Source organism: Schistocerca nitens, chromosome 4, assembly GCF_023898315.1.
Source record: "Schistocerca nitens isolate TAMUIC-IGC-003100 chromosome 4, iqSchNite1.1, whole genome shotgun sequence".
Classification (NCBI taxonomy): domain Eukaryota; kingdom Metazoa; phylum Arthropoda; class Insecta; order Orthoptera; family Acrididae; genus Schistocerca; species Schistocerca nitens.
Genome location: NC_064617.1, coordinates 753,448,296 through 753,471,494, shown reverse-complemented (window position 1 = coordinate 753,471,494; position 23,199 = coordinate 753,448,296). Strand labels below are relative to the sequence as shown.

At 35.7% G+C, this 23,199-nt stretch overlaps 1 protein-coding gene across 1 annotated transcript in view; it reads left to right on the top strand.

Moving 5' to 3' along the window:
* LOC126253035 (uncharacterized) overlaps nucleotides 1–23,199 on the top strand; it is a 449,954-nt gene that overhangs the window by 340,139 nt on the left and 86,616 nt on the right. The window contains exon 10 of the mRNA XM_049954103.1: nucleotides 15,166–15,345. Coding sequence (XP_049810060.1) covers nucleotides 15,166–15,345 — 180 coding nt within the window. The remainder of the gene's footprint in view (nucleotides 1–15,165; nucleotides 15,346–23,199) is intronic.

Sequence of the window (23,199 nt, the reverse complement as noted above, 5' to 3'; positions counted from 1 at the left end):
GTCACATTAGTAATTTGTAAGCAATTTTCTTTGTAGACTGATAGCACTTCCCTAGTATTTAATCAATAAACTGAGGTCTACCACCCACTTTACCCACAACTGAGGTTATGTGATCATTCCAGTTCATATTTACATTTCTGGTCATTTGAAACAAGTAGCCAATCTTTGCACCACTTTGAAATCTCATCAAGATCTGACTGAATAATTTTGCAGCTTCTTTCAGGTAGTACTTTATTATAGACAACTACATCATCTGCGAAAAGTCTGAGGCTACTATTAATATTGCCTGCAAGGTCATTCAAAAATGGTTCAAAATGGCTCTAAGCACTATGGGACTTAACATCTCAGGTCATCAGACCAATAGAATTAGAGCTACTTAAACCTAACTAACCTAAGGACATCACACACATCCATGCCCAAGGCAGGATTCGAACCTGCAACTGCAGCAGCAGTGCGGTTCCGAACTGAAGTGCCTAGAACCATTCGACCACAGTGGCCAGCTGCAAGGTCATTACGACACATCATGAACAGCAAAGCACCCTACAAGCTTCCCTGGAGCACACCCAAAGTTACATACACATCTGACAATGAATCTCCATCCAAGATTACATATTGTGTCCTCCATATCAAAAATGTCTTCAGTCCAATCAGATTCACACATACTTTTGACAATATGTGTAGATGTGGCAGTGAGTCAAATGCTTTTTGGAAATCAAGAAATACTGCATGTACCCGATAGCCTTGATCCACAGCCTCCAGTTGTCATTTGACAAAAGTGTGAGTTGTGTTTTGCATGATTGTTGATGCTGATTGGCATGGAGGATGTTAGTCTGTTCAAAATACCTAAATAAATTTGAGCTCAAAATATGTTCTAAGATTCTGCAACAAATTGATGTTGAGGATATTGGATGGTAGTTTTGGTCACTTCTACTATCCTTCTTGTAAACGAATGTGACCCATGCTTAATTCCTACTACTGGGCATCGTTTTTTGTTCGAGCGATATACAGCAAATTATAGTTATAAGAGGGGCTAACTCAGCCACAAATTCTTGATAGAGATTCTATTGGGCCAGGGTGCCTTGTTCAGTCTTAATGATCTCAGCTATTTCTCAACACCACTGACATGAATACTTATTTCACTCATATTTTCTCTGATATGAGGACTGAACTGGGGCAGTTCTCCAAGGTTTGCTATTGTAAAGGAAATTCTGAAAACAGAGTTAAGCATTTCAGTTTTTGCTTTGCTGCCATCTACTTCAGCTCCTGTCTCATTCACTAGGGACTGGACACTAACTTCGGTGCCACTAAAAGCCTTGGGTTTTGTGAAAGATCATTTGACAGTATTCTGCTATGGTAGTTACTGAAGGCTTCACATACTGCTCTCTTGACAGTCAAACATATTTCATTCAGTATCTATCTATAGTCATATACTTTGTTTTACGCCTATTATGAAGTAAACTCTGTTTCTTTAAAAGTTTCTTTAGAGTGACTGTATACCATGGATGGTCCCACCCATTATGAACTGTTCTACTGTGTAAATATCTATCCAGTGCATGGTCAACTATTCTTTTAAATTTGAGACATAGTGCCTCTACATGCTCCTGCCCTGTGCTGAAAGTTTCAAATTCCTCATTGAGATATGACACTACTGATTTTTTTATCTATTTTATTGAACACATATATATTTCTGCTTGTTTTAATTGTTCTTTGTACGGTGGTAATCATTGTTGCCACAACTGCTTCATGGTCACTGACATCACTTTCAGTGTGGACAACCTCAGAGGTCTGTTTGTTATCATTACATTCATTATATTTCTATCATGAGTAGGATTCCTAACTATCTGTTCAAGATAGTTTTCAGAAAAGGCGTTTAGTAAAATTTCACAGGATGTCTTATCATCCCAACACTAACAACACTGTAATTTTCCCAAATTGATTGGTGGTTGATTAAAGTCTTAACCAATGACTACAGTGTGATTGGGAAACTTACGTACAACTGAACTGGTTTTTTTTCTATATTACCAGTTACATCAGGAAATTAATCTGGGGGGTGAAAGAAAAACCCAATTACCATTTTATGCCCACTGCTGATACTGAATCTTTCCCAAATAATCTCACATGCAGCTTCAGTTTCATTTTCAGTGAATTTGAGTTTCTTGTCTACTGCAACAAATACATCACCTCCATTCCCGTTATCTTATCCTTTCATTTTCCCCAAAAATCTCACTGCTATCAATTTCAGGTTTCAACCAGCTTTCTATGTCTAGTATTATGTGAGCTTCACTGCTTTTCAGAAGTACTTTGAACTCTGTCAATCTGTTATGAATGCTCCAGTAGTAAACCACCAGGATTTTAATACTCTCATCTGTGGGTGGCATTTCTTTTGATCTTACACTAATACTTCTGGGTTTCCTACGGCTATCTTTATTTGGATTGGATGATTGGATGGAAAGTTGTCTAATCTAAAAAACTCTTGTGTGCACCTCACAAGCAGTCAGCTACCTGGGTAGCAGCCTCTTATGTGTAGTGCACACCTGACCCATTAAGGGCACCCTACATTTCTCAAGCCTGTGGTGCAAGTCCAGGAAGTTGCAGCCTTGCTTTTCACAGAACCTTCAAAATTTCTGGTTCAGTTGTGCAACTTGACTCAGAAGCAAGCAGCCACGTTCAATTCAGGGTACAATGCTGCAAATTGTGAGCTTCATTGAAATTCCATGCAGAAGGCTGGTCTTCTCAACCTTTTCTGTCAGTTGCTTGAATGAGCCCAGGTGACAGCCATTATTTGTTCCAATGTGCACCACAATCTTCTGTTGGTTACACCCTGTTCCCTCAATAACTGCTAGAATAGCCTCTTCAGTACGTTGAATGAGGCCCCTGGTCATACACACTGAGTGCACCTGGTGGCTTTTCTGGCCCTTGCTGCCATTTCCCTAAGGGATACCATCATTTTCCATAAATTTCAACTGCCTACACTTAATGGACCCCTTCCCTTTTGCATTTGCCTCTTCTTGATACTGGACAAAACAGGTTTCCCCAAAACAGATGAAGTGAGTCTAACAGGCTCGGTTTCAGTTCCAGTCAAAGACAACCCCTCATACTTGTTTTTAGGGGGATTGGTACAACACCCAGATTCCTCCCTTGACCCCATACACCCTGTACAGGATGCATAGATCTACAATTGAAAAGCCACTCACAGTCAAGTGGACAAGTAATGACAGATCCCATTCTCCAGAGGAGACATGATCCACAGGAGAGGATAGTACTTGATGTACTACAGGCACCTGACTCTTGGAAGCTCTTCCAACACAGCACTAGCAGCTGCCAATCATCTGACAATAGTCAGGGCAATTTCCAGCTGTTTATGAATGCCAATCAACTCATCCCATGTTTGAGAAGTGCAGCATTTACAGTGGGGCTGTTGAGGAGCCACAGTACATGTTCTGGACAATGATATCTCTGTTATTTTTGGAAGCCATTTACAATAAAGTACCTTCTTTCTTGTTGATCTTTGATCTTCATGCTATAAGTTCAGAAATTTTTGTGTCAGCTTAGGTTCTTTGTCTACAGGTACAATTTTCATGTTGAGTTCAGGAGTGGTATTACTGCAACAAACTGATGAGGCCTGATAAATATTTCTCCTTTGAAAATTCTTTCATAGTAACATGGAGACTGATGCTATTAATGACTTTTTGCAGCTAATATAAAGTCTATGTTTTTAGTTGGTTTCACTTCTTCATTTTTCCCATGACTTCAGGTTACCTGCTTTGACATCTACTTGAGTTGTAATCTTTTTCTGTTGAAGATCTTTACTTCTTCATATCCTGTACTGGTAATGCTTCTGCTTTGTGTCTCTCTTCTCTTTACCTTTCCCTCTGCTTACTTATGGTGTTGCTGATGTGACAAGAAAGATGTTCCAGCTGATGAGGGAGACGAAAAATGTACAAATTCACAACTGAAGGTTTTTTGAGATGCTGAAGTGAAGATTGTATGAGAGATTACATACAGTTACAAAGTATTTGAATTTAATATGTTAGGACCTGAAATTTAATGTTGGGGCCCATAAGTAATTTTTCCCATGGGGTACCTAAATGAATTAATGAAAGTTTTGGAGAGAATAAATACTGTCCTTAATTCTGATCAGTAAATGTAGGTAATACGATTTTATTTTCATGTAGAATTATGTAACAATCTTGCCTGTGAAAGATATGAAGAGGAAGAGCATCTCCAGCTCACAATTTTCATATTCTGTACAGGTGTTACAATTTTGCTAATGATATGTGATCATGCTTGAACCATAATTGGAAAGTAACAAAGTCTGTTTTAAATGTAGTCTCTGTAGCTTGTACAATACTTAATTATTAAATTTATAACAAATGTCTATAAATTTTCTTATTTGACTGTAATATGCATTCCAAAACAGCAGAGATTCATAAACTTTATTCATTTATAATTTATTTCTACTTCCCTTTTATCATTTCACTCTTATTCTTTTGTATCTGTAAACAATATTCATTTACTTTTACCATTCTCTGTTCAGTTTTTTATCTTTTCTTGTTTTTCATTCTGAGTATTCTGAATCAGTATTTATATAATCTACAAAGAAATTTCCTTCTGCTTTGATGTGAGGTGTAACTGACTTTGGACCCAAATTTCAGTGTTTAGTACATATATTCTGTATGTTAATTAATGTTTTGTACCACATGAAAAGTAAAAATCGGGTCAGCTCCCACAACAACACTGCTAAATTATAACACAGGAGTTTTTATTGTCATGTTATTAATCATTCAATTCTCTTCATTAATAGTTAAATCTATTTATTTCTTGCCAGATTTTTCATTTGTCATTTTTACTATCCCATCTATTATTTAAATTTTACTTTTGGCATTACTAATGTTAGTACACAACAGTCATTATCTTTAATAATTTGTCACATGAGAGCAGTTGTATGTTTGTATTTGCCCTAATCATTTCAAATAGTTCTGTTGTTTAGGAAACAGATAATTTGATTCCTTTTGTAGTTCACACCTACTTTGTGGTATGGTGGAATTGTATGTGACAGTTGTTAAAGGCAGAAATTTATCAAGAAATGCATTAAACCAGATCTGAGTTTTAGCACATTGTACAAACTGCTTTGGCTGATATGCTGGAGGCACCTTCCAGAGCTGTCTTTTGTGAAATCATGAACAACTCAGATTTTTCTCATTATTTATTTGACTCTGTGTAAATATTTTGTCTATTATTGTCTATCAGGATCTGAGAGCCCATTTAAAACTAGGTAAATGGTAACTTCATTGATATTACCCTCACGTTGTCACTGAAGAAACAATACCGCATAACTGATTCCCGATTTTCCAGATTTCAATCTGCTGGTATAATTGACTTAGTGTACCTGCTATTACCACAGGAATATTGAACTTTCAATTCTTTACAATGAAAATGAAACTCAAGGAACATTGCTCAAGTCACATAAGGTAAAAATAAGGTGTAAATACTATGTAATTGCAGAAGAATGAAATACTGCATAACTGGAGTATAGGGTGTCTGTGAGATTGTTTATGGATGACGCTGTTGTCTGTTTGGAGGTTGTAGTGACTGAAGACTCCGGCAAAATACAGGAAAACAATTGTTGTAGTGACTTGTAATCACTCCCATACCAAATCTCCAGTTTCATATGCTACTTTCAACTGAGCAATGACAAGAAATAGTAACAGCATACTGGGGCTGCAGTCTGTTTTCCATGTATGCAGCAAACTGACACAAAGTCAGTTATGTGATATTCTTACTTCATTGGTGATCCACTAAAGGTTACCTATTTAGGTGATATAATCCTGTGCAATTCTGAAAGAATCATTTACAGCTGACATCAAAGTCTGTGTACTAAATAATTTTTCTTATAACATGTTTTGTCATTCCTTTTCAAATAATTGCTACTAAAGTAATCATAAATTATTGTTGCTTCTTCTTGTCTATTAGGAAACAGAGCCGTGTTTTACATTATTCAGAAAAATTATTAAAATTTTGCAGTACAGCCCTACAAATTGTATTTATTATAATTTTGATGTTCTGCAGAACCACTCCATATGTATATGCTTCTACATTTTGAAATTAACTGAAACTAATCACTCAGTGACCCTAGTTGAATTTCCTGTAAGGTTAAAGTGCAGAAAGGTGTTAAACACATTACTTTTATTTACAGATGCATCTCACTTCCAGTTTCTTTCACAAATATTTGAGAAAGCTACATATGCTGGAAGGGAAACCCTCATAGTTCCTAACTTACAAAAAAAGTTCCAGTTTCCAAGTTTAAGACAACTACAATTATTTCCAGCAGGTTGCAATTATTTTTCATTTCAGCTGTGAAGGTCCTTCTGTATCATTAGCTCTTCAGTAAGAAGCAACAGGCTTTTTTATTTCAAAACAAAATTTCAAGAAGCATTTATTAAAAAATCTGTCACAGCTGTGGTACATATGTTTGGCAACTAGCTTCAAATCATCTGGTTCATTCTCAAGCCTGGTCTACTGAGGCTACAAACATAGTACACAGTTTTCAATGAACAATTAATACAAATGTGCAATTACAACATGAGTAGTACAAATGTAACAGAAATTAACTGAAATGACACAGTTTCAGAAACTTTACTGGCCTGATACAAACATGATTTTATATTCATAGACTAAAAGCAGCAAGCGAAAACTGTACTTTTCCACTCACCGCTTCAGTCCATATACATAAAATAAGAAATTGATTATTTGAATTCAGACATACCTGTATTGAAAGTGGCTGATCATAATAACAAACATCAAAATGGCAACACAAGCTTCTTAAAATATTCACATATGACTGTCCCAGTCAACATGGGCCCATTTTAGCAAGTCAAAATCTCACTGGAGGCCAACACAGCCGACAGTACCAGGAAACTTTCTATGATGCTAGTGTCATGCCTAATGTAAAAGGACAAGTCCACAGCCAGTGGTCGTGTTGCATTTTAAATTTGGATGTGTCAAAGCACCTTATTAATCTTTTTGTTGATGAAATGAATGACAATGGGTAATGTAAAAGTATTGCACAAATACAAATTATAGTGTTACACATACACATTACATATTTGAATGTCAGACAACCGTTTCATGTTAGGTTTTCACATGTAGGCACCCAAAATAGTGTATGATGATCTCACAGTGAATAAATAAGAAATGCTGTGACCTGTGTGACACAAATCACAATGTTTCATATGAGAGCATTTTGTAGTGCATATCATATCACTTGAATGTAATCTGTGATTAGATATGCATGTCAAGTCACCGAATATGTCAGATCATGATGTTTGAATTTGACATTGTCATGGATCTCACAGCACTTAAGTGTTTTTGTAATTAGATTAGTATGTCTAGCTAGTAAATTTGTCAGGTCATTATGCTTGAATTTGACAGCTGCTGTTATTTGTGAGGCACTGTGTGAAAAGGGTTGTCCATACAGCATGTGTGACCAGCACCACAAAATTGTTTAAAATTATATGAAATGCTTGAGCATCTATTTCTGTATTCATTCTCTGTAATTTAATGCAATAGGATTTGCACAAACAGATAAACATTATGATTACAATGCAAGGTGATTTCAGTGTGGTTGCATTTGACGTTATAATGATTCTGTGCCATGAGACACTGTTTTATTAATATTATGTAGCTGCTCTTTACAAAATTTATTGGCTAAACAAACAATATATATTGTTTTTAAATGTTTAGCGCATGTCCAAGGCAAGCTCAGAGTTTTGATCTGTTGTGAAGGTTCGTTAAAGTGCACGTTCTGCCATAATGTGACGGTTTCATTCTGTTCCATACGCAGCTGAAGATGACAACAATCTGTATGTATGTTGCAAAATTTTTAATGGAGCAACAAATTTGATTTTATTATTTATCTTTAGTTGTATTTTATATTGATTGTGACTGGTTAATTTAATTTATTTAATTCATGCACCCAATGGCCATGGACATGCACCTGAACATGAAACGTTTGTCTTATTTTCAAATATGTAATGTGTTCACATGACACTATCTTTTGTATTTGTATTTCCGTAACGCTTGTACATTTTCCACTGTTATTCACTATATTGATGAGAAGATTAATAAAGGTGCTTTGACGCATCCACATTTAAGATGCATCATGCCCATTGGCTGCAGGCCTGCTTGTATATGAGGGATGACAGTAGTGCCACCAAAAATTTCCTCATACTGTCAAATGTGTTGGGCTCCAATTTGATTGTGACATACATCTGCAAACATTTTGTAGAGCATGTATTGGCTTTTTGATGTTTGTTATGAAGATCAGGCACTTTCACTGCAGGTATGTCTGAATTCAAATAATTAAGTTCTATTACATTTGAACTGTTTATATTGTAATTCCACATTTGTATTCACTATCACTAACAACTCTGTACTATTTTCTTGTAGCCTCAGTAGGTCAGGCTTGAGAATGAACTGTACAGTTTGAAACTAGTTGTCAAACATATGAGTTGCAACTGTGACAGATCTGTTAATAAACACTTCATGAAATACTAAAACAGTTGCTGGTCTTGTGTCAACAAAATGTTGAAAATGAAACAAAATAATGATAGGAAAGCATAACCTATACTGAATGATGGTTCAGCCTTAAATCAGCCACAGGTTGCTAGTTATCTTCCCTCACAGTCTCACCACTACAAGCACTTCAGGATTTTCTTGATTAGATTAGATTAGATTAGATTAGATTAATACTAGTTCCATGGATCATGAATACGATATTTCGTAATGATGTGGAACGAGTCGAATTTTCCAATACATGACATAATTAGGTTAATTTAACAACATACTTAAGTTAATATAACAACTTTATTTTTTGTGTTTTTTGTTTTTCTTTATTTTTTATTTTTATTTTTTTAATATTTTTTTTTCTTTTTTTTCTTAATTTATATCTAAAAATTCCTCTATGGAGTAGAAGGAGTTGTCATTCAGAAATTCTTTTAATTTCTTCTTAAATACTTGTTGGTTATCTGTCAGACTTTTGATACTATTTGGTAAGTGACCAAAGACTTTAGTGCCAGTATAATTCACCCCTTTCTGTGCCAAAGTTAGATTTAATCTTGAATAGTGAAGATCATCCTTTCTCCTAGTATTGTAGTTATGCACACTGCTATTACTTTTGAATTGGGTTTGGTTGTTAATAACAAATTTCATAAGAGAGTATATATACTGAGAAGCTACTGTGAATATCCCTAGATCCTTAAATAAATGTCTGCAGGATGATCTTGGGTGGACTCCAGCTATTATTCTGATTACACGCTTTTGTGCAATAAATACTTTATTCCTCAGTGATGAATTACCCCAAAATATGATGCCATATGAAAGCAATGAGTGAAAATAGGCGTAGTAAGCTAATTTACTAAGATGTTTATCACCAAAATTTGCAATGACCCTTATTGCATAAGTAGCTGAACTCAAACGTTTCAGCAGATCATCAATGTGTTTCTTCCAATTTAATCTCTCATCAATGGACACACCTAAAAATTTGGAATATTCTACCTTAGCTATATGCTTCTGATTAAGGTCTATATTTATTAATGGCGTCATACCATTCACTGTACGGAACTGTATGTACTGTGTCTTATCAAAATTCAGTGAGAGTCCGTTTACAAGGAACCACTTAGTAATTTTCTGAAAGACAGTATTGACAATTTCATCAGTTAATTCTTGTTTGTCAGGTGTGATTACTATACTTGTATCATCAGCAAAGAGAACTAACTTTGCCTCTTCATGAATATAGAATGGCAAGTCATTAATATATAATAAGAACAACAAAGGACCCAAGACTGACCCTTGTGGAACCCCATTCTTGATAGTTCCCCAGTTTGAGGAATGTGCTGATCTTTGCATGTTACGAGAACTACTTATTTCAACTTTCTGCACTCTTCCAGTTAGGTACGAATTAAACCATTTGTGCACTGTCCCACTCATGCCACAATACTTGAGCTTGTCTAGCAGAATTTCATGATTTACACAATCAAAAGCCTTTGAGAGATCACACAAAATCCCAATGGGTGGTGTTCGGTTATTCAGATCATTCAAAATTTTACTGGTGAAAGCATATATGGCATTTTCTGTTGAAAAACCTTTCTGAAAACCAAACTGACATTTTGTTAGTACTTCATTTTTACAGATATGTGAAGCTACTCTTGAATACATTACTTTCTCAAAAATTTTGGATAAAGCTGTTAGAAGGGAGATTGGACGGTAATTGTTGACATCAGATCTATCCCCCTTTTTATGCAAAGGTATAACAATAGCATATTTCAGTCTATCAGGGAAAATGCCCTGTTCCAGAGAGCTATTACACAGGTGGCTGAGAATCTTACTTATCTGTTGAGAACAAGCTTTTAGTATTTTGCTGGAAATGCCATCAATTCCATGTGAGTTTTTGCTTTTAAGCAAGTTTATTATTTTCCTAATTTCAAAGGGAGAAGTGGGTGAGATTTCAATTGTATCAAATTGCATAGGTATGGCCTCTTCCATTAACAGCCTAGCATCTTCTAATGAACACCTGGATCCTACTATATCCACAACATTTAGAAAATGATTATTAAAAATATTTTCAACTTCTGACTTTTTGTTCGTAAAGTTTTCATTCAATTTGATGGTAATACTGTCTTCCTCTGCTCTTGGTTGACCTGTTTCTCTTTTAATAATATTCCAAATTGTTTTAATTTTATTATCAGAGTTGCTGATTTCAGATATGATACACATACTCCTGGATTTTTTAATAACTTTTCTTAATATAACACAGTAGTTTTTATAATTTTTGATAGTTTCTGGGTCACTACTCTTTCTTGCTGTCAGATACATTTCCCTTTTGTGGTTACAAGATATTTTTATACCCTTAGTAAGCCATGGTTTCTTACAAGGTTTCTTACGAGTATATTTAACTATTTTCTTGGGGAAGCAGTTTTCAAATGCATTTACAAAAATGTCATGAAATAAATTATATTTTAAATTGGCATCAGGTTCACGGTACACCTCATCCCAGTCTAACTGCTGTAGGCTTTCCCTGAAATTTGCAATTGTTAAATCGTTGACTGAACGTACCACTTTGGAGGACTGTTTAGTATTGCTGAATGGAGCTATGTCATATATTGTAACTAGCTGTGCACCATGATCAGAAAGACCATTCTCAACAGGCTGAGCATTTATCTGGTTAAACTTATCTTGGTCTATAAAGAAGTTATCTATCAGTGAGCTGCTATCCTTTACCACCCGAGTAGGAAAATCAATAACGGGTGTCAAATTGAAAGAACCGAGTAATACTTCAAGGTCATTTTTCCTATTACCCTCTTTCAGAGAATCTACATTGAAGTCCCCACAAATAATAATTTGCTTCCCCCTGTCTGACAGATAGCACAACAAGGAGTCCAAATTTTTCAGAAATAGATGAAAATTTCCTGATGGGGACCTATATACAGTTACAATTATAAATGTGCCTTTATTTAATTTAAGCTCACAGGCACATGCTTCTATATGTTTCTCTACACAAAACTTTTTTGTTTCTATACTTTTTGCACAATGATAACTTTTGACATATATGGCAACTCCTCCTTTCTCCATATTTTCTCTCATTACATGTGCAGAGAGCTTATATCCACTTACATTTACCTTATCCATATCAGTAACAATGTGATGCTCAGACAGGCATAGTATATCTATTTCATTCTCAGCTTCTAAATCTTCTAAACAAACCAGAAGCTCATCTACTTTATTCTTTAAACTCCCAATATTTTGATGAAATATACTTACATTATTTTTAATTATACCTTTATGAGAACCTTTCCTTATTCTAACATTTGCAGTACTCTCCTGTCTGAGTTTCTCATTGTGCTTAGGCCTAGTTCCTATACCAGTGGTCACACGGTGTTCAGAGAGGCAGATTATGTCAACTGGGTTGGGTGACTTTAATTCATCAATGCAATTACCTAGGACTGAGCTACAACTTGGTGGAAATAAAATTTCTGGTGATTGGTGAAAATTTATAATTGATAGCTGTGATTGGTGATCCAATGTGCTAGAATTGTGCTGTTTAATTTCTTTCCTAAACTGAAGATTTGTTTCAATCCTGACCTCTCGTAGAACTTGACATCTTTCTGTCTTACCTATCCTAAAAAAGGTGCTGCTCCAACACCTGTAACCACTGGTATTTTACCATTCATGGCAGTGCCTCCCCCCCTTAAATTTCCTGCTATTACCCCAGCCAGTTTCCCCTTCCCTTTCCTGTTGAGATGTAGGCCGTGCCTGGTATAGTCCCACCTACTGAGATAATCAACAGGAACCACACCAATATGAGCCCCCGCACCCGACCCAAGCAGCCGTTCCAACTCCAAATTAACTCTCCCAACAGAAGAGTCCAAATGAGGCCGGTCATGACGTCTCAGGACAGATACAAATTCAACATTGGTGTGTCTCGATGCCGACGCAATCTTTACCAGGTCACACTCTATACTGTACCCAGGATCTCTGTCAATGCTGTTCCCTGACCCTCCCACAATAACCACGGTGTCTTCCCTGGTAAATCCTTTACAGAGTGAACCTAAATCCTCTGTCACCTGATCCAGACTAGCACTTGGTTTGAAAAAATTTGTGACCTTGCATCCAGCGAGGCTCCGCTTTTTCTGCAGTGACTCCAATATGGTACCAACATATTCACTTCCAAATTAAACAATTTCCATTCCTCAAAAACTGATGACCTCGTAAAGAGTTAACTAAGGATATCTATGAATCACACTTGAACAAGCTCCACAATGTAATAACATGGTTACCTGTCACATGTGTCTTACAGAATTCTTCCTTTTTTAAAAACGTTTTAACTATTTGTAGCATGGTTCCTATACTCCTCTCCGTGTGCTTCTTCAAGCAAATCAAATGTTTCTGTGAACTACTTCCCAGCTATTAGGTGTTCTTGAACAGCTGAAAAGAATAAAAAATTCCTGTACACAGCATTAAGACTATGTTGGAATGGCTGACAAAAGATCAAAGGAGTCTCCTTCAAGAATGAAAAAGTATCTTTTAGTGAGGAATACCTCAATATCAACAGCATCTTAGATAAAAATTTTCTAATAGTGATGTAATTTAACTAAGAAAATAGATAGCTTTGAATGAAAGCATTAATTTCTATATGAAAAATGGCTTAAAATGAAAGAATACAGTAATAAATTAAGTACATAAATCTGTGTGCTTAATATTAGGTTTTCTGCCCTCTGCATGCCTGGCTCATTGAATGTTCAGTCACATGGGTGACATTACGAACAGTATAAATACTACTCTTGCTGAACAACAGTCTACTGGTATTAATGCAGGTCAGTCATTGTGGATGTTCCTTCCTGTGTTTTGTATTGGATACAAATCCAGATCTCTACCTTTTATAGACTATTCCACAAAGGACAGATCCAAGTTTATGTCCAAGGCAACTCAGAGTTTGGTCTGTTGTGAAGGTTCATTTTAGTGGATGTTCTGCCATAATATGACAATTTAATTCAGATCTATGTACAGCTGAATATGATATACTTCCAAGCATAAGTTTTAGAAGTAGATATCAAATTTTACTAATTGCCCATCAGTTAGTACAAGCCAATAGGATAGCCGTCAAGACCTCCATATAGCTTGTGCTTTGTTGTAAACAATATTTACTACCAGTTCTAGTACTGGCTTTTTAGTATGGCTTTTCTATTTTCTTCATTAGTTTTTTCCTCACATTTTGTCTGTAATATTGTAAAATGTCTTATTCTTTAATGCCTTCTTGATTTCTGTGCTGGCATTCAGGACACCTTTATCTTCCATTATGTTCCTCACAACACTCTCTGCCCATTCAAAATGATTTTTGCTTATGCTTATCAACAGTATTGATGTGCAACAATACTTCTATTTAAAAAAAAAAAAAAAAATGCTGTTACCACTGATTCATTTACTGTAAATTTCAAGCAGTAGTCTGTTTCCTCATTGTCTCATTGAATATAAGCTAGCTTTTCATTGCACTAACGTATCACATTCATGCACATATAATTGCAGTTTTCACTGGTATATTTTAACAATGCATATTAAAATTATGTCCCTCTTTTCTATCTCTGTAGAGTCAGAATCTCATACATTGTTCTAAGAATACATAACTGGAAAACTTAGTTATGAAAGGGAAATGTAGGAAATTAGTAATAGAGCATTGTATGCTGTAATAAATATCTATACTGGTGTTATAAATGTTAAAATAGATGACATAACAGAGTGAATTGGAATAACTAGTTTTCATTGGGGTCATTTTAATTTAGAAATTGCAACACTATCCTGAGCTTTTAAATATGATTGCCTTTAATCTGCCTAAGACACACCAAGGAATAAAAGTCAAATTCATCAGGTGCACTGAACAACTGAAATTTTGAGAAAACACGTTATTGTTGACATTTAAGAAACTTGTACCATTATAAACATAGTTTTTTCTTGGTGTAACAGTTTATCGGAGAATATTTTTTTTCCTTTACTACAGCACATGCACAATTAACAAAGCCTCTTATAAAGCTTAATTCTAACTATTAATAACATCTTACTGCAGTCAAGACATTTTGAAGTAATTTTGACTCATTCTGTAACATTTAAAGTGGGTTAATTTATCACTATGATCTTATTATGGATTACTTTATCAGACTGAGAAACAGTAAATGATAATTTTCAAAAGAGTTTGTATAACTTTTTAATTGACATACTAGCTCCAACCTAAAGATAAATTTACATTATTACAGTATTTGTCTTCTGTCACTTACCTCAAACAAGTATAACTCTTAAGATTTCATGCAGAACATTGTCTAATGTCTGTCTGCAGTAAGAAATATCATATGGCAATAGTAACTGTGGTTTGTGTGTTCTGTAACTCATATTCACAACACAACAACACAAAAACTGACAAGAGACAGGGTTCAAATGATATGGAATGCACTTCTTGCTACATGTATCTCTTACTAATATTGCTAAAATTTTCACAAATTCTTCATTTCATTTGGACAAACAATGGCACACCATACACTCAAAAACACAGTTCTGTTCTATGTCTTCACTCTCTGAATTGTAAAAGAAGCCTGTGTTCCTGAAAACCATGTTGCTGAGCAGCTGGCATTCCGCTCAACCCAATCGCTACTGGCACTGAAGAAAGACCATGTCCAACGGGTTCTACACATCCCACAACGGGGTTCAGCACAACACGAAGCTGCTGTGATTGGACTAGAAGCTGCCATCTCCTTGTACCTGCGTCAAACTGCTCAAGATTTTGACCTCTCTCGGAATGTTGAGGTTATTATCCACCTTATTGCATATTCAAATTACATTTTTTTTTTATGTAAATTCTTATCATTATGATACCTATAGCATTTTATTGATGCTGTAATGGCCTGTAACCTAAAACATTCATTAGAACTCAAAAAATTTAATTTGTTGCAATTTACTATTCAATAAGCTTTCTCTCTCTTTTTGCTAATACCATTACAGCCCTCAATAACATTTACAGAAGCATTTAAAATAGGAAGTTGATCTGTCATAAATGTTCAGTTATAACTTTTTTTAATTCCTGGTAGTGATGTAGATGAATATTACGTAGCACAGCAAATAGTCTGTAATCCAGTTTTGTGTAAGTAATGAAGACAATATTTAAATCTGTCTGAGTACAAATAACACTTAATTATATTTAAAGTACAAAAGTTATAAAATTGTTGAGGCTTTTGTGGCCACCTTGGATACTTGTGTATCACAGAACATTGAAACTGGTTGTAACAAACATATTCATAACCCAGACAAATGGAAGAGAGAAAATGTAAAGAAGAAAAGACACAGTGGACATTAATATGTATGCAATAAAACCTGTAAAAAATAACAGCCAAGCAGTAAGGACCTGAATGTGACTTTTGTGGCCACCTGTTGATGGGTTACTTGTTCACATTTGTCTTGGTATCTTTGGCTGACAGCTATTTGGTTTTTTTGATGTTTCAAAGATTCACCTTCCATTGCTTGTGATGGAATAATCTAGTATACTATTGTCATCTGTTGTCTATCATGTGAACTTGTAATGAGATGACATAGTTCTCACATTTTCTGCTGTAGATTCTCTAAGTTCAGTAATATGTCCTCATCAGTATTTTGCATGAGAGGGGGAGCTATGCCACTTACTGATGATATCTACTATGTCAGTTGCAGAGCTACCAACATAAGAATGTTACAGTTGTTATATTATTTTATCATATGGGAGTCCGCCCCCGGTAGCTGAGTGGACAGCGTGACAGAATGTCAACCCTAAGGGCCTGCGTTCGATTCCCGGCTGGGTCGGAGATTTTCTCCGCTCAGGGACTGGGTGTTGTGTTGTCCTAATCATCATCATTTTATCCCCATTGATGTGCAAGTTGCCGAAGTGGCATCAAATCGAAAGACTTGCACCAGGCGAATGGTCTGCCCGACGGGAGGCCCTAGTCACATGACATTTTTATTTATCCTATGGGAAGGCTATATTGTTATTTAATTTCTGCTTTTACATCCATCTTCTTTTATGCATATTACACCTAAACTATTATTCCGTCCCACTTTGTAAAGTACATGATCTGTCATTCTTTTGCTGAACAGTACGCCAGAAAAACATGGATACTTGTGTATCACAGAACATTGAAAGTGGTTGTAACAAAAATATTGATAACCCAGACAAATGGAAGAGAGGAAATGTAAAGAAGAAAAGACACAGTGGACATGAATATGTATGCGATAAAACCTGTAAAAAATTACAGCTAAGCGGTAAGGACCTGAATGTGACTGCAAAAACAAATCAGACAGTTCTAACCTCAGTTGGTGTAGTTATTCAATGTTAGATGAAGATTCTAAAAGCACATTATTTTGTGAGTTTCACAAGCTGTAAGAGTACAGTATTCAAAATGCCTACCTTCATGGTCTTATTGAGTGTAAGAACTGCAATCAAGTGTGTGCAAAAAACTGTAATCAGTAGCAGAAAGAAATCACAAGCTTATCATGCTACAAAGACTGCTGGTACAAAACTTAGAGTGTGTTTGAAAGGTTTTTGTGACATATTTGCAGTTTTACAGAAAGGAGTTTCAGCAGCTAGAAGAGACAGAAAAGCATGTAATGTTGGTGAAGATGTAGATAATGATGAAGTCAACAATGAACTTAATAGAACACATCTTGGCATGCTGCATATGGATAGACATCTAAAACATAGCAATGTTAAGCACAGAATGAAAATTGGATAGTGTTAGAGATCATATTACAAAGCTTCAAAAACAGAGAAATCATTATTCACGGAATGACAAATGAAGAAATTGCACATTATAAATGTGGAAATTGTGGCTAAGATGCACCACCTGCATGAAAAAATGTCAAGATTCCGGAGTTTTACCTGTGAGTTCAATATCAGTTTAAGTTACCACATACAGACACATGTAAAATGCGTGATGAGTGTGCACCTCTTATGAGAGATAATATCCTTTTGAATGTTAAGCTATGCCAGCTTAAAGTTGAAAAAGCATACTTTCTATTGAGGGAATATACACAGACTAGTCACAGTGACGTTTGTGAATACTATGTAATCACCTATCATTTACAACAGGCACTGCCAACACCTAAAATACCATGAGAGACAGTGTTCTACCTAAGGCAGTGGTGGATAAACAATTTTGGCTTCCACATATGTAACTAGTTCAGATACCACGTGTAATGTGGCCAGAAAATATTGCCTCAAGATGTTCATCATAAATTGCACCTTGAATCATGAAAGTAGTCAATGATCCTTCACATGCTCACTTTAAAAGAGAGTAATCCCCACCCTCCTGCAAACTCTAGTACTGGACGAAAGAAAAGCAACTGAATGATTGATGTGTTCTATTCTCTCATTGCTAAAGAATTATACAATTCCATTCAACATTATTTCCTCACTCCTGGACATACCTATTTATCCAGTGACTGAGATTTTGGCATGATAGAAATGAAATTCCAACAGACAGGTCGTATTTATACACCTGACCAGTGATAGGCCCATAAGTTTTTGCAAAATGTCAGAGGCAAAGACTCTTTTAAGGTCAGAAGATTCCAGAAACTTTCAACAGTTAAACAATGAAATAGTAAAAAGTGGAATTGCAATAACTGGTGTTAGCTTTAATATCAGGAAAAAAAATGCTGATTTTTGAAGTAGAACAATGGCAGGGACTGGAATGCTTCAAGAATATTTCAGAAACTTTCAACAGTTAAACAAAGAAATAGTAAGAAGTGGAATTGCAATAACTGATGCTAGCTTTAATATCAGGAAAATAAATTCTGCTTTCTGAAGCAGAACAATGTCAGGAACTGGAATGCTTCAAGAAGATACCAGGTCATTGCCTGAAAACCAGGAGAGAACCCAAGCTTGATCTTTATCTCAGTGATTAAACTTCTAGAAAAAAACACCATTACTCTGTCCATTCAGATGGCCTATATCCTCTGTGGAGGTAAAAGATCTCATGGCAGTAGTCCATGATTACATTCCCCAGGTTTTCATACTGTTTACCAAAAACTAAAATTCACAGAAACCTTGGACAGTGAAGATACACCAAAGGAAGTCTAAATTTTTATGCACTTGATATGTAAGCCTCTTAACATGATTTGCATTCAGAAAACAGTATTTAAGCCAGAATAAAACTCTTTGACACACCAGTATAAAATGTTTGGTTTTTTATTTAAAAACTATACTATACATAAATGTTCATAATAAATGATTTTTACATTGACATTTATATTTTTCCTTTTGAAAAGATTAGCTAACAGTTAGTCAAGTAGTAAAAATTTAACCCTTAATTGTACAAATAATGCCTAAATGCAATGGTTGAGGAAACACAATTTATTTCCATTTATTGGTCAAAAACAATGTTAAGGTGCAGCCACATTTAAAATTTTAACATTAGTTTGTAATTGTCCAAAGGCCAAAAACCACATAAGAAGCAACAGTGAGATTGGTTTTTAATAGTGATGAAATTGATGCAAGACACGAGCAATATGCTGCCCAATTTTTAATGCACAAGTTGAAATCAAGCAACAACATATTCTACAATATATCTTAGTGTCTCAGGGGTCACATTCAGAATACATTTGCAATGTGTGCCTTCAGTTTAGCTATGTTTGTATAATTGGAGCATTTAACACTGCATCTTTCAGATAATTCCATGGCCAGGCTGTAGGATAATGGTGGCTGATAATTCTAGCATTACAAAAATTCTCTGCAGCAGCTGCTTCACTGATTGTGCAATGTGTGGAGGAGTGCCATCTTGCATAAAAATAATTCTACTGACAAATTCATGCTGTTGAACAGTTGGAATGAAGTTAGTGTGTGAAAGACTCTCATAGCATTTTCCAGTGATGGTTCAGCTAACAGGACCCATCACCTCAGAAACATATCGTCCTGCGATAAACAGTGCTGTCAAATGGTACCGATTGATATGTGAGCAGATTGTCCATTGCCCATATTCTGTATTTATGTGTAGTGACACATCCTTGATGATGAAAATGGCCTTCATCTGTCAACGGAATGTTCCATGGCCATTCATTGTCCACTTCCATGTGAGCAAGAAATTCTAAACTTTTCTCTTACTGTTAGGTCAATATGAACCTGAACAAGGATAATATTTCATAGATAGCATTGCACGATCCTCTGTAGAATTTTATGCACTGTTCTCAGGCATGTCCATTGTTCAGGCAATTCCCCGTGCTCTGATGTTTGCACACTACTGTTCAACCCCTCCTGCAGTGTTGTAGCCACAACTTCCACTGACAGTGTCAATTGTTCTCTTCCCTCTGCCTCATTGCACTTCAAAAGAACCTGTCTCTTTGAGTTCCGTAATCAATTTCTCCAGACACTTGGCAAACATTGGACCAATGCCTTTTTTCATACCCTTGAGTGCCCAGAATTTGTGCAGAGTTACTGGTGCACAGTCTCCATGCTTGTATGCTTGTAAAAAGGCTTCACCAGCAGTGTGCAATCTTGCATTGAGGCAGTCATGCTGAGCATCTCAGATTCAAACTGAGGAATAGCTGTGTATCCTGTGTCTTATTTTGCATATTCCCCCATTTAAAGTGCCAGCAAGTGGTAAAATCTTCAGTATTTTCTCCTTTTGGTACCAAAACATTTCACCTTTCCTTGATAATATTCCATTAAACTTTGACATCATTCTGAGCAGTGGTTCTTTTCAAAAGCGTTTTGAAACTGGAGCATTAATTACCATCATTCTGTGTATGACTGATATAAACCAAGAAATTTAGAACATACTATATTATTCATGTACTGTTGTTATTACATCTCGTTAGATATTCAGTAATCAGATTCAGTGCTGCAAGTACTTCTGTGGCCCCTGATATTTTCAGATTAGGTTATATTTAGTTTCCTCATATTCCTGGGTTCCTCTCACTCTGGGGTAAAAGTGACTTGCTTTTCTTTTTGAACCTTCCCTACACTATACCTCTCTCTCCCCTGAGAAGAAATTATTTCTTCTGAAACCTACTTTTATAAGTGTGTATCACCAACATGTAAATTTTTCCTCCTAAAGGTAAGAACTGGCCAGAAATTCTGTGCCATAATTTTAAAGTTACAAGATATTAGTTCTGACAGTACCCAGCTCCCCAACAGGAAATGTTCTACCTGACATAAAGCAGTTAGATATGGTACAAATAAGGCTTAGCATAAACAACAGCTAAGTCATCAGTTATGGAGATTTCAATATTAATTTCGTCTTAGGAAGTATTGATCTGACTCCTAAATCAGACAGTATTTCATCAGATAGCATTTTTTGCTAGGAAGAGAGAGCTTTATTTAATATAGAGGATTACCATTAATCAAGACAAGGTACACTACTGGACTCTTCATTTTGTTACCAAAAAGCAAAACCTATGCTCTAAGCACAAAAAATTGAAAATTCCAAGAGTGAAGCAAAGAAAGTTTGGAGCATTACTAGGCATTATACAAATAAACACACTGAGACAAATCATATTGGGACCCTGGTGACAGTACCTGTGAGACAGATTCTAATCATTGGGCACTAAATTCAATAAATCCTTCCTAACAGTAGCTGGAAACTTAGGGACAAAAAAGATTGCCACAAAAAGTAGAACCATTATGTTTATTTAGACACGCATTGAATACTTCACCAGCAGAAATCATTCGTGCTAATTCACCTGCTAGCAGGGCCACAACAATCATCATCACTTAAAATAGTAACTCTTTTGGGTATGATTGTATTTGAACTAAAGTGCTGAGCTGACTTTGCAGGCAGAGTTGCTAGCATACATTCACTTGATATTGTTCTATTGACAATCTTAAGAGAAGTAAGAATATTACCCAAAACTGATAATCAAACATCTTGCAGAAACTTCTTCAGAGATCTCTGAATTCTTACACAAATGTACCAATGTACTTGCTCCCTGAAGGTATCTGTGGTTAATAACAAGAGTAAAGTTAGGGTGGACCGACAGTTTACAACCACAATAATAGAGGTAAACATAGTTGTCATAGAGACTATTTATATCTGGCTAGGGCTCAGAAATGAGTTTTTTACTCTGGTGCAAAAGTCTTTAATGGGTTACCAGCCAACATCAGAAAGGATGTTGTAAATCTTGAAGTATTCAGGACTAAAGGGAATGATTAGCTTATTAGCCACTCCTTCCATAATGAATCCTTTTATTTGGGTGTGTAAATTATTGTTTACAAGATGCTTCTATTAAACATGTTTTAACAGTGCTACTATATAGACAGCTGAAAGTGTTCTGATACATAAATACTTAGATGAAAACAGCAACTGAGTATTGTATCAGGCAGAGAAGTAGCATTTTCCTTCCAAAGCAATTGCAGTCAATCAATATATGTTATAAAAATAAGTGTACAATGTGCGTTCTCTAAAACTCAGAAATGAGTCCTGGTATAAGCAAGGGAGTAGCCCTCTATCACTGTCCATGAAGAAGATTCCCATTTTTACCTGAAAGGAACACTTTTGAAGATATAAAGGCTTGGAAGTTTCGACCTCTAGAAATTTACAGAATATTTGAGAGTATTCAATAACATTTCAGAAAATCAGAGAGTGTCTGAGACCATTCCACAACATCCCAGAACATTCCACAATGATCTGGGATGTTCTGAAATGTTCAGGAATAGTCTGTAATGTTTGGGAAAGGTCCAGAATGTTTGGGGATATCCTGGAACATCCCAGATTATTGTGGAACATTCCAGAACATACTTGAATGTTGTGGAATGTTTTGAAACATGGGGACGAATTGAAGCCTTTTTGCATGTTCTGGAATTCGCCAGAGATGGGGTTACCCATTAGTAGGAGAATATAAAGCAAGACCCAACATGGGTTCGAACATCAGTTTCTTATCAGTGACAAAGGGAGGAACTGAAAAAGTAGTTCAGTGAGTGAATAAAAACAAAGAGTGAAGAGTGAGTAGTCAAAGTAATACAGTGACTGAATATAAATTGAAAATAAAGTATGAAAAGTGGGTAAAGTGTTCTTAGTGTATGTGTTAAAAAAATTGATTTGATTTATATTTTAGGCAGTGCGCAAAAGAGGAGAAGATCTTGCCAGTTCTGAAATAAAACAGCAAAAATGAAAGAACAGTGAAAAAACGAAACAGACAGAGAGTGTGAAGCACGTTTACATTCCCAATGAAGGACAATGAGCACCATGAGAAGCAAAGAAACTGAATAACAACAAAAGGAATTGATTGAAGAAACAGGAATTGCAACACAATCTTATAATTAAAGACTGTGTATTCAAGCCAGCCATGGAAATATCACCCTATGAGAAGTGCGGACGAGGACAGATAAACAGTACAACCTAACAAATGAAGCGTTCCACTATGATCCGAGGAAAGAATATTACAAACACAAACACATCGTAATTGGAAAAATGGGTAACATCTGCCACATGAAAAAATTCAGTAGAGGAACACCAGGATTCTGTTGCATGAATGGAAAAATTCTATTACCACCACTGGGTGCACCCACACCAGGAGGACTTTTTAGATTATATGACCACCAAAACTACAGAATTGAAACACTTTCTTCAAAATATAAAAGCATATAACGCCTGCTTCCAAATGACTTTAATCAACACTAACAGAGATGAAATTGATTGTTTT